At 38.5% G+C, this 15604-nt stretch overlaps 1 protein-coding gene across 1 annotated transcript in view; it reads right to left on the reverse strand.

Moving 5' to 3' along the window:
- Positions 1–15604, reverse strand: part of COL25A1 (collagen type XXV alpha 1 chain) — a 313540-nt gene that overhangs the window by 32447 nt on the left and 265489 nt on the right. The window contains exons 21-25 of the mRNA XM_065633974.1: positions 6395–6457; positions 5501–5569; positions 4558–4602; positions 2532–2576; positions 1905–1982 (exon numbers count right to left, since the gene is read on the reverse strand). Coding sequence (XP_065490046.1) covers positions 1905–1982; positions 2532–2576; positions 4558–4602; positions 5501–5569; positions 6395–6457 — 300 coding nt within the window. The remainder of the gene's footprint in view (positions 1–1904; positions 1983–2531; positions 2577–4557; positions 4603–5500; positions 5570–6394; positions 6458–15604) is intronic.

A 15604-nucleotide genomic window follows, 5' to 3' on the forward strand; every position in this document is an offset into this window, starting at 1 on the left:
TAAACTTTTGTAGCTATTGCCTTTTGCCTTAGGAAACTCTGCAGAATAGGTTTGAAGAGCAATTTTGATAGAGACACAAATTTTGTATCCGATCCTCCAAGTGAAAGCCACATACACTCAGCAGGGGTCTTGCTCGAACTATGATGTTAATTTTAAGATCGCGATTTTCAGTGCTGATAGACTAAGATGTCTTTTTCTCCACTGACACATGAAATTGAGTAGGACACACAAGGTAAAGCAACTAAATTGTTCTGAATCTTCTGGGCTGCTTGCTGATTTATTAATAAATTCTGAAACAGCAGACAGGCAGCCTGGATCTTGCAAACTCTTGTCAACTTCTTAAATCAGCAGGCAAGATTCTGTGCAAGTTCACAGCTCAGTGCTGAGTGCTGAAAGTTCTCATTTGCTTCTATGGGAGAGCTGCAAACCTCAGAGCCCCTAAGAATTTGGCACCAGGAGACTAAGGAATGGGTGTTTGCCATCTGAAAGGACTGAGCTGGACTTGGCAAGGATATTTTTGACTGATACTATATAATCTTACTTACACCATCCTTGCACAGTCATTCCCGTTAGTATCAATTATTTGTTTCCTTGGATCGGAAGGTGATGACATTTGAAATGATTTACAATGGGACAGGGGCCTTCTCATATGTTTCAACCATTGCAACAGCCTTTAGTCCCTTTTTAAGACTTCTTTATGTACTGCAGCTTTTCTGAGGAAGCTTGAAAACAATATTGATGCCAGTTAAGACAGAACACAGGAGATAGAGGGCCTAAAGCCTCTGGTAAATCTGTGCCTGGTAATATGCAACATTAATTTCAGGCTACCTGAGGCATCTAACTCAGAGAGTAATTCAAAAGACTGAAAGTCATGTATTTGAATTTCCTTAAAAGTAAACCAAAAGAGACAGATATAATGCAGAGCCTCACAAAATACCTGTGTAGACTTCTCCATAGACACCACTCACAATGAAAGAGTGGACTTAGCCTTAACAACATACAGGCTTTTAGATTTTATTTAGGGCAGTGAAGTATCTTTTATTTTTCAAAAGAGTCTTGAAAACCAAATGACCGGCTAGACATCCACTCCTACTGAGTACATGCAAGAAAAAAAGTTCAATGGCTTCAGTGAGAAAATGATCAGATGAACGACGAGCCAAATTCAGTCTTCAGTTGCACAGAGAAAGCCATTCACTTTGGTGGAGTTACACTGCACAGAATTTGCATCTGAGTACACTGCAATGTAAATCAGCGTGACTGCAATGACATATGTCACCTCGGTACTTTGCTTTTGTGCAAACACTCATTCATTCTTTTTGTAACCCCACTCTAATCCTCCACACATTTCTGTACACCAGTCAAAAAAAGTTTTCTGGAAAGGAGTAAGTGAGAAGTCTGGTGCTTGGTCTACTTAACATACTCAAGTTGCTGATTGAATCCACAGCTTGCTAATGGAACCATGTGACATGGTTTCCAAATCTCAAATATTCTGTTCTTTACATTTTATAGGAAGAGGGGGAGGAAAAAAAAAAAGTCAATATTATACTACATGAACTGAAAAGCAGACACTTCTGTTGAACCTGTGTATGTGGTTTATTACATTAATTCACCGCTAAGCATCAGAACCAGCAATGAATCAGCTTTATCCTCATTAGATGATGTCAATACTCTCCAGGGGAAATGAAACTAATTCACTCAGCTAAAGTGTATCAAGGAAACAATTTGTCTGACGCCAAAGAGCAAACCTCATTTCCAAATATAGAAAGAGATTCCTGATTAATAAGCTCAGCAAATCTTTGCATGCAATATGTTTTCAAGGCCTACACAAAAGAGAAGTACAATGATGTCAAACTGCTTTTCCCCACACCAGACTAAGCCACTCCAGCCTTGTTATGTTTGCCTACCTGCAGAGCTTCATGGATATTGCCATTATAATCAATTATCTCTGTTGCACCTTGATCACCCTTCTGTCCAGGTGGTCCCTGTAATACATTTTCCATAAAAATTTTGAAACATTTGCCAAAGACTACTCTAGACACTTAAATAGAGACACATACTTTGACTCAATTATGCTGTGTTGGAATTTTGTTGTACTTATGGTATGTTATGACAAACCACAAAAGTTAACATTAAACTAAAGACTTTCTAAAAGAAAACAATTTTTTTAAAAAAGATAAATATACACAAGCAAGTCGGTACACAGTGATTTGTGCTGCAGTGGGAAAGGAAATATATGAAACCTCTGTGGTTAAGCATTTAAGCAGCTCCTATACTATAGTTCTGTATTGGCTGTGAACAATGTCAGAACATCTGGCATGTAGCGTCCTGCCCACGCACTGTGAACAGGAGGCTGCTTCAAACAGTAGCAAGAGCTGTTATGTATATTAAAGGCCAGTTAGCAACACGGGTTCCACCAGAGTCAAGTGCTCATTTTAACCAGTTTAACTGGAGCTGCTGCTGCAATTTCAATTGAGAGTATGGACTGAGTCTTAGAGTACAAAACAAACAGCTGAAATAAGAAGAAAACTTACCCGTGGACCTGCAGATCCTGTGTCACCTCTGTCACCTGTATCACCCTATATAATATTTGAAAACAGATTTGACAATATATCACGTAGTTCCTCCCTTTTAAATATGTTTCCCTTAAATAAACTGGTTTTAAAGGCCTCTCATCATAAACTGAATGTGAATCTTTACCAATGAAAGGAAAAATTCCTTCAAAATTTGTGTAGTGGCAGGGTGGACAATGATGCATATTGTTCTGTGTGAAATGTTACAGCGTGCTGTTTTAGTTTGGAATAATAAATCCCCAAGAACCAATAAAAAGCAGATTACCAATTAAGTAATTTGTATAAGCTCCCTATTCTTAATGGTGCTATTATCAAAAGCTTTAAGAGAAAACTAAATAAATGAAATGACTCGGTCTGAAAGCACTCGACTTCTTCAAAGGTGTGTTTCTAAGCATATTATCTTTTCTTTCTGCAGTCATGACTCTACTAACCTTCTGAACTTCCCTGCTCTGAGTCGTTGCATTCTCTACAAACACAACATTACTGTCACCATTCGAGTTCCTTTACTCTCTTACTGCAACAGGCTGAGGATCTTTACCATCTTGCACACAGCTTTTTCTTCCTGGCTATTAGTCATATGTTTCAAGTGATGGAGAGAATTTCAAACATGTATGTGTTCATAATGCAACATCCAGTGACTACGGTTCATTTCACTCCACAGTCGCTTTCATAGCAAGCTCTTGTATTTTTACATTAATTCGAAATTAATTTGAGTAAGAAGTGCAACTTTTGCTCCTATTGAAATCTATAAAACTTTGGTACAAGTCAGGGAAGAATGATTAATTCACCAGTGGTATTAGAAAACACGGAAAACAGAAAACTTTCATGGGGCTAATGAAGGAATATGGAGAGCAGGCTGGTGGCAGGACATAAGCAAGGTTGTGCCATTTGTCTTTCCTTTCAGTCTTGCCTTGGCAGCAATTACTGAACATGCCATTTGATTTGTTAAAAAATGAAGTTCCCAACCACCAGATTGGCTTCTGTGGGCCAGATTGTCAAGACAAATATGCAGGTAAAATGGAGATCGTATATCCTCTTTTGATATCCGGGCATATCTTTATCTTTTTGATGTGTTTGCAAGGCATCCAGGAACTGTAGGCAAATGAGAGGCTGATTTACTCCTTTACTGTCACTCTGTTGCTTTAATCCCCTCATCAGCTCCCTCACTTTCCAATGTTTCTCTCTGGTGAGAATGAATGAGGTTAAGTGGCACTTATTTAATCATATCCTTAAGGACTGTGAATGGGCCGCTCTTCAAGGACCTTACAAGTACTGTGAAGAGTATCCTACCAGCCTACATTGTCTCGTCATCTTTTTTTCTGACAGTAGACTCAATAACTACCTAAGCAAATCTATTTTTATTTTGCTTTGACTCCGTAATATAATATGAAGGAGTCCAGTGAGTCAGTATTTCACAGAGGATGAAGTAACAGAAAAGCATATATTTGATCTCTCTACATCCACGGGAACTACCTTCATCTATATAGAGATGGATGGATAGATAGATATAATCAAAACAGCTTTTTAAAGCAGGTAAAACAGTAATGTAACCTACAAGTCTTGCCTTTGTAGGAGTTCTAGCCATCATATGTCAGCCTGTAGTACATGGAATACCGCTGATTCCTAACTCACCAAAGTGTGGATCCACAAAATTATTGTGAAAACCAACTAAATCTCCACAGGCATAGTCAAGCGTTGGTTCCCGGCATGTGGGAGGACTAAGCCGCATCAGTTACACAGAGAGAAACCAAGTTGCACAGGGGAAAACAGAGCAGAGGGGAATAGACATTGTAACAGGAAAAGAACTAGAATGACAATGTTTTAAACACGCAGCATTCAGGTAAGCTGAAAGAAGGTTTCATTTATAAAGAACACTGCAGACAGTTACAGGTTCTTTTAAAGAGCTAAGTGAATTTTCTCTGAAATGTTACAAATAATTTAACCTAAAAATCATTACTCCACTTAAGACAGTTTCTTTACTACTAACCTTTGACCCTTTTGGGCCTCTAGATCCAGGTTCACCTGTTTTTCCCTGTTTTAAGGAAGACAGACAGGAGAAAAATGGTAGAGAAATGAGAGTGCGGTGAAAAAAGAAATTAGTAATGACTACCCACAGTATGAAACAGCAGAAACACTTCGTTTTATATGACCAAGATAATGAAACTGTAAAGGCACTGAGTTTAATAGCACCTGGAGTAATATATTCTTTAACAGCAGCATGCAAAGGCCATGGATCCCACCCTTCCAAATAAAAAGTATTATTGGCATTAGTAAAGAGTAGACATCATTAACACTGGTTAGCAGGAATGAACTATGAACTCCTGAAAAATTATAACTACAAGATAGAGAAGGTAGTTAAATAGCCTAAAATAAGGAGATTAAAATAAATCATTACCACAAAATCTATTCCCAATGGTTCAGGTGAATACAAGCTAACTGGCCAAGGAACACACACTCTGCCTTACTGCTTTCAAGATGTATTAGGAAAGGAAAACTTGATGGTAATGACACAGTGGAAAGTATTAAGACAACGCTAAAATGTAGTTAGAATTATCTCTTTCTTACAGAGTTAGGTAAGTGCATGCAAAATGGATTTTCTCTGCATTCAATAGCTACACTGGTCAAAGTTCAAACTTTGATGCTGAAAGTTAGGGACTTGGAGGTCAGGACTTTATCTTGAATGAATTTGGCCAACTCCATGACAGTGTACGTAGGTAGTGTCTTTGTAGACCAAATAAGAGTCCATTCAGACTGCAGTTTCACAGCTGTGAACACAGAACTGCCATTGTCTTCTGGACTGAACTGGAGTATTTGACAGCATTTTCATTTAAAAGCTCACTCGCCAAGTTTTTGTTCTATTTTTCAGCAGAAAAAGATGTGTTCATAGGTGTAAAAGTAACAAAGCATTTCCAATGTAAAATCAGACTGACCTTTGGTCCAGGAACTCCGGGTTCACCTCGCTCACCCTTCCCAACAGGGCCTGCCTCTCCTCTGTCACCCTATTGCAACAGATACACATTTATAAGAAAATACTGGGCAGTCTTCAGCACACCACCAACTCAGCATGACCAAAGAAACCAAATCATCAGAAGAAAATATTTTCAAGTTCATCTATGACTTGTAAAGGGTTAGGGAACACTCCCTTGAGTAAATACAGTCTTCTTGAAGGCAAAAGAAGAGTGCTTCAAAATGGATTTGCAAGGGTTTTTTTTTTCCCCCATTCTGAAATGACTGAAATAAAGATTCCCAAACAGTGAGACTTTGTGTGATTCATAATATTCTAACTTTGCCAAGCAGTGGCTAAAAAAAAACCCATGGGAAGAAAGAAAAAAAAAAAACCAAACCATTTAGTGGATCTGTATTTTCAGAATCTAGTGTGTAGTATTAAAGTTCTAATACCTGTACACACTTTCAAGCTTTTTTCCTAAAAAACCCATTTATGAAAATATAGTTTCTTCAGTCATGCATATTCCGCCTCTCAAACAAATAACTTTTGGCATGCTAACATGAACAAGGACAATAGATGAACTTAAGTTACGAATGGATATAACGTCTGCCTTCATACTGCTTGCGGGAATCAGTACGTGTATCATAGTGCTGGTCGACAAACTATGACTTTCAGCATTTTGAAGCACTGCATATACTGTATTTTAACTTTAAACTTCCTGGCCATTTACAAAACCAGATTCTGGTATTTTATATTTCTGGATAAAAGACTCTTACACCCCATTAATACAGCCTCAGTCTCCGCTATGTGCTGAGGAAGTTGAATTTGACATTGGCTCTAAGGGCTTCGCACCATAGTGTTGGCCAATTTGCCTTACCTTTGTTCCTGGCAGCCCTGGCAACCCAGGCTCTCCTTGTGGACCAATGAAGCCTGGTTCACCCTTTAAGAATACAATATGAGAGGAATGTTAGATTATTTATTTAGCAGTATGTAATTACAGTAACAAAAGTTTATTTTAGGTAGTATTTTCCCCGTATCGCTTAGAGCTCTCCAGCTGTGATTCGACAGTTACATAGACATACTTTTCATCATGGGTAACTCTCATCAGCATTAATTATTGTAGCAAGCCATCACACAGCACATGGAATGCAAATGAAGCAGAAGGTGTCAAACAGTTTTTATGAGGTTAAGGACTGTTAATATGCAACCTGGAGTACAACATAATATACCAAACTGATATCAAAGCAAGTCTGAAGGCAGGAAGGGAATTCTGAGTGATTCCTAAATTTAAAAAGGGACAGTTCACTTCAGTCTTTTGTTATGAGGCACTTTTCTATTGCAGCATGTGAATAGATGGGCAGACAGGGTATGACAAAGCAATGACAAATGGAGAGACCAGATGGTGCTGTTGCAATGTGTTTTCAAGGGAGGTACTTAGCTGCATCATCCCCAAAAAGGAGATCAAAAGCAATCTCCTCTCAAGTCAGAGACTCCCAGCACCATGGTACTCTCCCTCATTCTCAAAGTAAAATACTTCAGTTCTCTGCACCTGGACAAATTCTCTGGCTGTGAATAGCTGGGAAAGAGCCACAGCTCTCCTCATTCTCTTTCTGTTCTGCACCCTTCCTGCCCATTGATTTGTACAAACATGACAGACAAATAGAAAGAATCAAGCTGAGTTGCAACAGAAGAAACATTAAGCAGAGAAGTAAGGACATCTTTTATTACCTATCTCCATGCCTGAAGGGGGATAATGGAAGATTAATAAGCCATGTGTATTCCTTCACAAACTCTCCTGATCAAGGTTTCCTGCTATTTCATCTTGCATTTTTTCACATTAATTTGGATCAGGAAGATGTAACCATCAGCTATTTTAAATTTTAAAATCAGTAGGGTACCAAAATTAATATTTATTTATTAGCCTTTTGACAATATCCCTGAATTTAATAACTAAAAATTACTCATCAAATGCCTCTTCAAATAGCTAAAAGACAGAAGTGTCATAATCTTGTATTGATATAATTACTGATAACATACAGAAACAGTGAATATAAGCAGTTGGATAATACTTTTCTTCACCTCTTCACCTCCATAGAAATACTGGTAGGCTACCCAAGGAGAGCAAATTAGGAAGCATTCTTGCACGTTCATCTGCACTCTCATCAACTGTCCATTATTAACAGCTCAAAGCAAAGAAGGTCTCTAGCAAACCTATAACCAGAGAAACCTTTCCTGTGGCTGTATCGAGGGCCAGAGCAGTCCCTCAGTGACCTCAGTTTAGACTATCAAAAATTACAACTAAATAATGAGGTTTCTCACATGAAGTTCCAGCTGGCCATGGTTCAGAATATGATAACAAAGGAGTAAAGTAAGACGTCACATGTCACAGAGACGCATGATTTTTTTTTCTCTTACAGAAAAATAAGCCTACCATTTATATAAATCTTCGTATCAGTACACAGCAGAAAGAGTAACACAAAGTTGTCATTGCAGATGGAGCACTTTACTGTTACTAAATGAAAAACAATGCAACTTCAATCATTTATTTTAGAATGAGGATGTACTTGATAGCCCCAGATTGTTTTGATAGTGACTTTACCATGGCTAATTTCTTGGCCAGCTAATTACGACTTCAAGGCAGAAGAAACATGAAGAGACTACATGATTCAAATTTTTCAGGGGTAAGGTGTAGAAGTGTCATTCAGAAGTTGAGGCACAGCTTTTGAGTCAAATTCTCACACTTTGCTCAGGACTATACCAGTTGCACACCACCAGAAAAATTCTGTCTGAAGTCCAAAGAGAAGTCCCACCTTTCCCCAGTTCCTCTAAGGAAACAAGAAAAAGGTGCTTCGGAGCTAGTGAAACAGATAATAGGAGAAGCTGGTGGCTTAATTAGTGTAAGTAGAATACAGATCTTCTGTGATGCAGAGCTTTAAAACATTATGAAATGTGGAGTGGAAGAAGTAGTGTGTCAGTGGGGACTAGGAACTTACTGGCTGAGTAGCGGCTCTGCTGAGAAAGACACGGCAGTTACGGTGGATACCAAGTTAACGTGATCCAATGGCATATTCTTATCACACATGAAACGAACTGCAGTAGTTAAGGCCTGGCTACATTAAAAAAGACATATGACTCTCTCTCTATCTAGTGCTAGTGAAGCTAAGTACATTAAAACACCACTTCTAAGTAAAAAGACAACACTTTTGGATGATTCGAAACTAAGCTATGTCCCCTCTAATGCTTCAAATCCCTGGTGTGTAAGCACAGCATGAGACGTTAAGTAAAGTGACCATTGAGTATACCTCTGCACCGCTCAAAGTTAGTGGAGGTAACAACTGTGTCAGATTTGTCGCTGGCATTCCTGTTTCAGTTACTCAGAAGGGAAACATTTATGTGAGAAGCAATGCCCATTCCTGGTACCTACTGTATCCTGCAATTATATTCTGCAAATATTGCTGGCTTCCTGCTTTATGTTGTCCTTTACGAGACTCAGATAGCAGAATAAAAAAAGTCACTCTATCAAAATTAGCACTACCAATGATGTGTGAAATGTAAGGAAAACAGTTCCTCTCAGCAAGGCGTGTTGATGTCCCTGTTGTGCAAAACCAAGGGAGAGACCATTCTGATTAGTCCATCACACAAAGCCGATGCCAGAGACAGAGGAATGCTGGTAGGAAATCAAGGACTACGGGTTTTAGTTTTGGTTTTAAATCTATGAAATCTATTATGTAGCTGGTACATAGCTGCAAGAAAGCAGGACTAAAGGCTTGCTTGGGACAGTTATGAAATTGCTGCTTAAAAACCACCACATTGAACAGGAGGTAAGCAGGATGAATTTCAGCATTCAAACCTCATTTGCTGTTAGGGCTTGGAATGATTTGTATCAATCATAAACACAGGCAACTTTGTATTAAAAAAAAAAATAATCAACAAGCTTGTGAATTGCTTCTATTTCACAGGAGTGATTTGTTATCTTTTAAAGAATATTTTTAATGGCTTGATATGTTAGCATTTTAAGAGATTAAGAGACTATAAACATACTCATTATGACCCTCAAATGTTTGTCAACTGTAGAAATACTACTGGGTCAGACAGCAAATGAGATACTACCACCTTGTTAATGTTCATTTTCACCTCATATCATAAAATGTCTGAAACAGAAAAGGGCCCTATAATAGCATGCTGTACACCTAGCATAATATGAGCTCCATCAGAATTTAATAGCAATTTACTTCACAGGATAGTCAAATTTTTATGAGGATTATTAACTAGACATATTCGTAACTGGTTTCCATGATGATCGAAGCTTTTATGGGCTGAGGCAGAGGCTAGCTTTGATATTAGAGGTTAACACTAAGGCACACTGTTCACTGTTGCTGTCTTCTTCTAACTTTTATAGGACCTGTAATTGGCTAAAACTTGGACTTTCACTTTAAAAAGTGCAACAGTTGAAATCTCATGTGCAATGCTAATTGCTGTTTTAACCACCATTAATGTGGCAAATGTTTATTAGCAATGTGGTTCTAACACTGTACTCAGTTGGAATTAGCCTTCATTGGACAGCTGAGACACAGCAACATAATTATTTGAAACTTTGTTCTCACAGGCAAGCCTAGCCCAATTCCAGCGCCTGAAATACACAGTTCTGTGCTTATACAAGCAATCAGCAGAGAACAGCAGTTGTTAGATGCACTGTTTTGCCACACAAGGCTTTTCCTTCTATAATTATTTTTCTAATGAACAGAACACACATTTTCCCATCCAGATCAATGTTTGCCTGAAAAGAAAACCTGTGCTGCAGAAAAGCGCCCGAACCATCAACTTTTCTATAACAATGAATAAAATTCGCTTCCATTTCTGAAATTACAGAACCTATCCTACTTCGGTAAATAAAAACACTTGAACTTACTGATGAAATATTTTATTGTTGCTAAAGCCATAAAACACCCACGCCAGCTGTTCCCTTTACAGCTATAAACTGTGAAAGAGCATTTTTTTCCTAAATTTTATTTTATATTATTTCTTATGGACACCTTACTATTACTATTATTTTCTGTATGTTATAGAAATGAGACTAGACCAACCTTTAAACCATGAACTTACAAGGAACAATGTCATTTCAATCCTCATCCTTATCTAGTGCTATGCACCAGAACTAGCCAGAGAAGTTTATATGTCAAACTCTCACCTTTTTTACATAGTTCGTTGGTCCTATAAGGTGTCATTCAGAGCCCACCCCAGTGCTGGGACCACAGCAGTTCTGCACCTCCAGGGCTGACTGGAGCCAGGACACACGCACCTTTCTCTGGTGTTCACTTGCAAGTCCCAATGTGCCAAGGCCAGGAGTCCCACGTGCACAGCTCTGGGTTGGGAAATCACACCAAATCATCCAGAATTTCTGGTAATGTGGGTCCACCCGTTGGTTTCCAAAACCTAGCTGTGTGGGCTGGAGGAGAACCTTGACATGCTCCAACACACAACTTGGGGGCAGGCTTGGAGCTTCCAAACTTCTGTCTGTAGGTTTAGCGGTTCTCCAAAAATTCCTGCGTCTGGCATGGGGCAGCCTGCAAACTTCTCAAGAGTCACAGACCCTGGGAGAACCCAAAGTATTCTTTCTGAGAAACACTGACATAGGATGGTCCTCATTTTACTCACTTCAAGAGACCAAGGTGTGCTTGTCTTAAATGTTACCCTGACTCACTCATAGGCATTTTTATAATAATATGAAACCATTATGATGCCCTTTACTTGCCTAACTCGACTGAAAGAATCCTGAAAAGGTAGAGATATGTAGAAAAAGAGGTAGCAAAAAAAGCCCACACCCCAGATGTAAGGCAATTTGGAGAGCAGCTATGAAGCTACAATGAATTGGATTTGGTTCACTGGTGCCTGTGTTGATTTTCCAGAAATTGCCATCTGCTGCCCTCAGACTTTGTTTCAGAAATTGCTATCTAATCAAAATGCTGCGACTTCTCCGCTCCGGAGAAGAGTGAAGGCCAAATTCTCAGAGGTCTGGGTCAGAGCAATCCAGAGTCATTGATGAAGCTGTTCTTGCTCATGCCCTGCCTGTGTCTGTGGCATTCACTTCCAGTGAAGCAATTTCTCAGAAGCTCAGCTGGCCTCAGACTATATGAGTCAGAGAGAATGGCACCTTATACTTTCTCACTGTGAAGGGTATATTAAAGGGACTTTATATTATATATAGCCTGATGTCCATGGGAATTTTGCGCTCAGGAGGACTACAGTATTCAACTCACAAGAAGGAAACGAGCACGGTAAAAGGAAATCTGATAAAAACCTAACCCCTTTTTATAAGGTCTTTGTTAAGGCTTTTCATATCAGTTCAGAATTGTCTCCAGAAATGGTCAGTTAAAACAGGTTGTCTGGCTCACTTGTCACATTTGAAACAATATTTTTACTCCCTAATCAGTCTTTAAACTTACAAAAACAATTCTGGTTTAGAATTTCTGAATGCATGTTTAGCCTTTTTGATTCATTTAAAGAAGTAAAAAGTACTACCTTATAATGTGGCTAAAACCTTGGAGCCTCACAACAAGCCCTACTTTGTATGACATTTGCTTTTTAGTGAGCCTAATTTTCTCATCACTTTTAAATTCTGCCTGCTTAGAAAGTATGTGGCTTTGAATGGGTGCTAACAGAACCAATAATAATTCTGATTAATTCTGCATGCATTAGTCATATCAAGGACTTCTTACTTAAAGGCTAATTATAATTCAAGTCAGCATGGTACCTACTTTTGAGGATTAGAATAAAAACACTTGTTGTAATGAGTGTCTCATTTTTAATTCTTTGCAATGACTGAACTGCTAAATTATTAAGAGTCTGGCCCCAAATTGTTTCCTTTAGTAAACAGTTAGATGTCAAATCTAAGGAATTTTAGTTGCTACTCCAAAAGGTAAAGAACTTTATTTCACACACTCATTTCTGACCATCTAAAATTGTGTACTTGAGGCACAGAAATACTTTCAGATTACTGATGTCAAGTCTTCTTTGTGAATGACAAAATACTTGATTTCTGAATACAACAGAATATGGGACTCTTAGATTATCCGATTGTGTTCAAAATTTGGTATTTGGACTGAATATTTTTTTTCTTTACAAAGAAAAATTAAACTATGCTATAAAACATGCTGTGAAAGAGATCCTTATAAGCTTAGTCTTCCAACTAGTGATATCATAGCTTTAGAGGAAACAACATCCTGTGTTTCAGTTACTTATGTTTTAGCTTTTTCAGGGAAGAAAGTGAGAGCTTTCATGATTTGGAGGATACAGTTTCTGATGAATTAGTAAGAGCTGCATATATCTCAAGAATACATCAGTTAACTCTCCTGACACATGTATACCACCCAGTGTTAATGACAATTTCATTTTCTGGCCTTAATTCTCAAAATTAGGACTGAGAAATTACATGTCTATCCTATGCAAGTGATTACTGACATGGCATATGGAAGCCAGACAACTAGGACTGAACAAACAAAACTAGTTATGCAACTACATGCATACAGATATAAGTTTGTGTAAATTTTTGCACTCTGGATATTGAAAACTGAAAATCAGTTGCACGGTTGTGCAATTTTTTAATCTTTTTTATCTACCCATGCATAGAGCTACTTCTGAAAACCCGCACTCCAAATGCAGATACTGAGTCCTACTTTTTTCGATCAGTTTCCATGCATCATTATAATCTACTTTGCAGTATTTGACCTGTACTACACTTCACATTTTCCTCTACTCAGGCAGATGACCAACACTTCGAACACTGTATGCAAGTGATAAAAGGCTGGAAACTAGTTCACACTTAAATATTTCAAAATATATATCAGCTAACACAAGCGCATATCAGGGAGAAACATGCTCCTACAAAGCAAGGCTTGAAGCTGGATTCCCACAATTTTCAAATGCTGCCATTAGCATGTCCAGCACATCTCCTGATGTAGGATTTGGAGATGCCCATCACAAAGTCAGCTGGCCCCTTCCAGCTCCTGAGCTCAGGCTAGAAAGAGTTCTGGGTCTGGTAATCTATGGGATAAAGATGAACTGGAGCCTGGGAAAGAATATCTGAGGCCTGGAAAAAATTGAAAGAGACCCCCCTGGAGGTTTCCCAGTAACAGTCACTAACAAGGAAGAAAAAAAAGGAAGAAGAATGGAAATATGGAAAAGCAAAAATGCATTAAGAAAGTGTGCTCAGCCTTCCTAAGAACTCCTGAGGGGAAAAAGTGAGTTTGAAGAACTTTCCTCTAGGTGTTGAATGGCATTGACTGCAAAATGAAATGCTTGGAGCTGCCGTTTTCTTCAGATTTTCTTTTATTTTGCTACCAGATGACAAGAGGAAGAGCAACATCCTAACACATGAGCTTCAGCAGCACAGTTGCTCTCTTTTCTAAAGAGTTTAAACACCTTCAGGAGACTGACTTCTATGCATCTACCTTGAAAATTCTAAGTTTCATTTTCTCTGAAAGTCTTCTTTTGTAACAGAACTCTGTGGATGAAAGGATTCACAACTCTTCTAGAGCTAAAATAATAAGTTCTGTGGAACAGCAAGTTTTTCAGTCTTTACATGGAACTAGGAAAGACACAGGATAAGGTATTTGAGTATGAACAGAAAAAAAAAAAAGAAATTTAAGTATAGAGCAGATGAAAATTAGAACTGCTTTTGCTTTCATAAAAAGAAAAAAAATGTGATTCATATTCCCTTATCTTTACGCAGGTTCTTCTGAAACCTTGCTCAGGCACAGTCCCAGGGAAGTCAATTCAAAGTAATTGTATAAAAAGATACAAGCTGCTGCATAGTAGCAAGTCTATTGAATCAGCCAGATCTAGTGGATTTGAAAACACAGAAAACTTTCCCTGCCTCCCAAAAGCAGAAGGACTAAGCAGCCTTTCTTTTCTTGTGCCAAATCGTTCAACAGCAGTTTTCTTGAATACAATAGAATAAAAAATCTGTTGCACTCACAAGATTTGTTTCAGTTTTTATTTTAAAAACAGAGAGAGAAATGCCAGAAACTCTAAAGAAAAGCCAGATCTTTTGTGAAGTGCTGTTAGTGAGAAGAGGCTTGTGTTTTGTGAAGACTTCTCACTGCAGTGATGAAGCTGAGGACTGTACTGCCCAAATGCCACAAAACACAACACAATGGATTTTAGAGAAGTTTGACATTATAGGGAACAAGGGTATGCATGATTTCCATCACAGTGAGTGAGTGCTGCTTTGTACGTATCATCCCATCAAAGTTATGAGAAAAAACAGATATCTGAAGCTTGTTTCACAGAAAGTATTCTGTGTCTGCTTGGCATCAGGTGGGGGATAACAGAGTGATGAGTTAATATTCTGTGTTTAGGTGCCTTACTTGCTTCCTGAGTGACATGGTGGAACACATTCTGGGCTCATTAAGTTTACAGCCATTCCTAAAGAGCAACAGGTGCTTGAGAAATGTTTCTCCAGCATGTCACAGACAGCTTCCTCACTGCCTTGGAAATAACTGACTGTGCTTGTGTTTCCTCTACGGCACTGACAACGAGGAGAGAACGAAAAAGAACAGGAAGAACTCTGAAAACATTCGCATGTGCACAGTGAATGGGTCTAGAAAAGTAAGTAATAAAGGACCCTGCTGCATACTCTGAATTCATATAAGATACTTGCATGTCCGTCCAATGTTGCTGTTCATTCAGACCCCAGTATCACATTCAATCAAGCTCTAATAGGTTCCCAGGAATATACACTGATTAATTAGTTGAAATGGCATTATAAGAAGCTGAAACTTTCCCAGTGATTACTATTTATTAATCCTTTAAGTAGTTTGGCTACATGTTCAAGCTTACTGGACCGGATGCCTTAGGAAGTGTCTTCAACCACAAGAAGAAAGATGAGATGTAGCTGGAAAGATATGGTCCACTGCCTGGCATGGCATTTATGTTTTTACAGGCTGCTTCAGCATTTGTGAAGAGTGCTATGTATGTGCAGTTACCTAAAACATTTCCTAATACAGCCTGCCACTGTGGAGAGATACATTCACAAGAAAGCAAAGTTGCAGCTCTACTAACAGATTTAAAGAAAAGGAGACTTCAATTC

The sequence above is a fragment of the Caloenas nicobarica genome, chromosome 4 (genome assembly GCF_036013445.1).
Source record: "Caloenas nicobarica isolate bCalNic1 chromosome 4, bCalNic1.hap1, whole genome shotgun sequence".
In the NCBI taxonomy this organism is placed as follows: domain Eukaryota; kingdom Metazoa; phylum Chordata; class Aves; order Columbiformes; family Columbidae; genus Caloenas; species Caloenas nicobarica.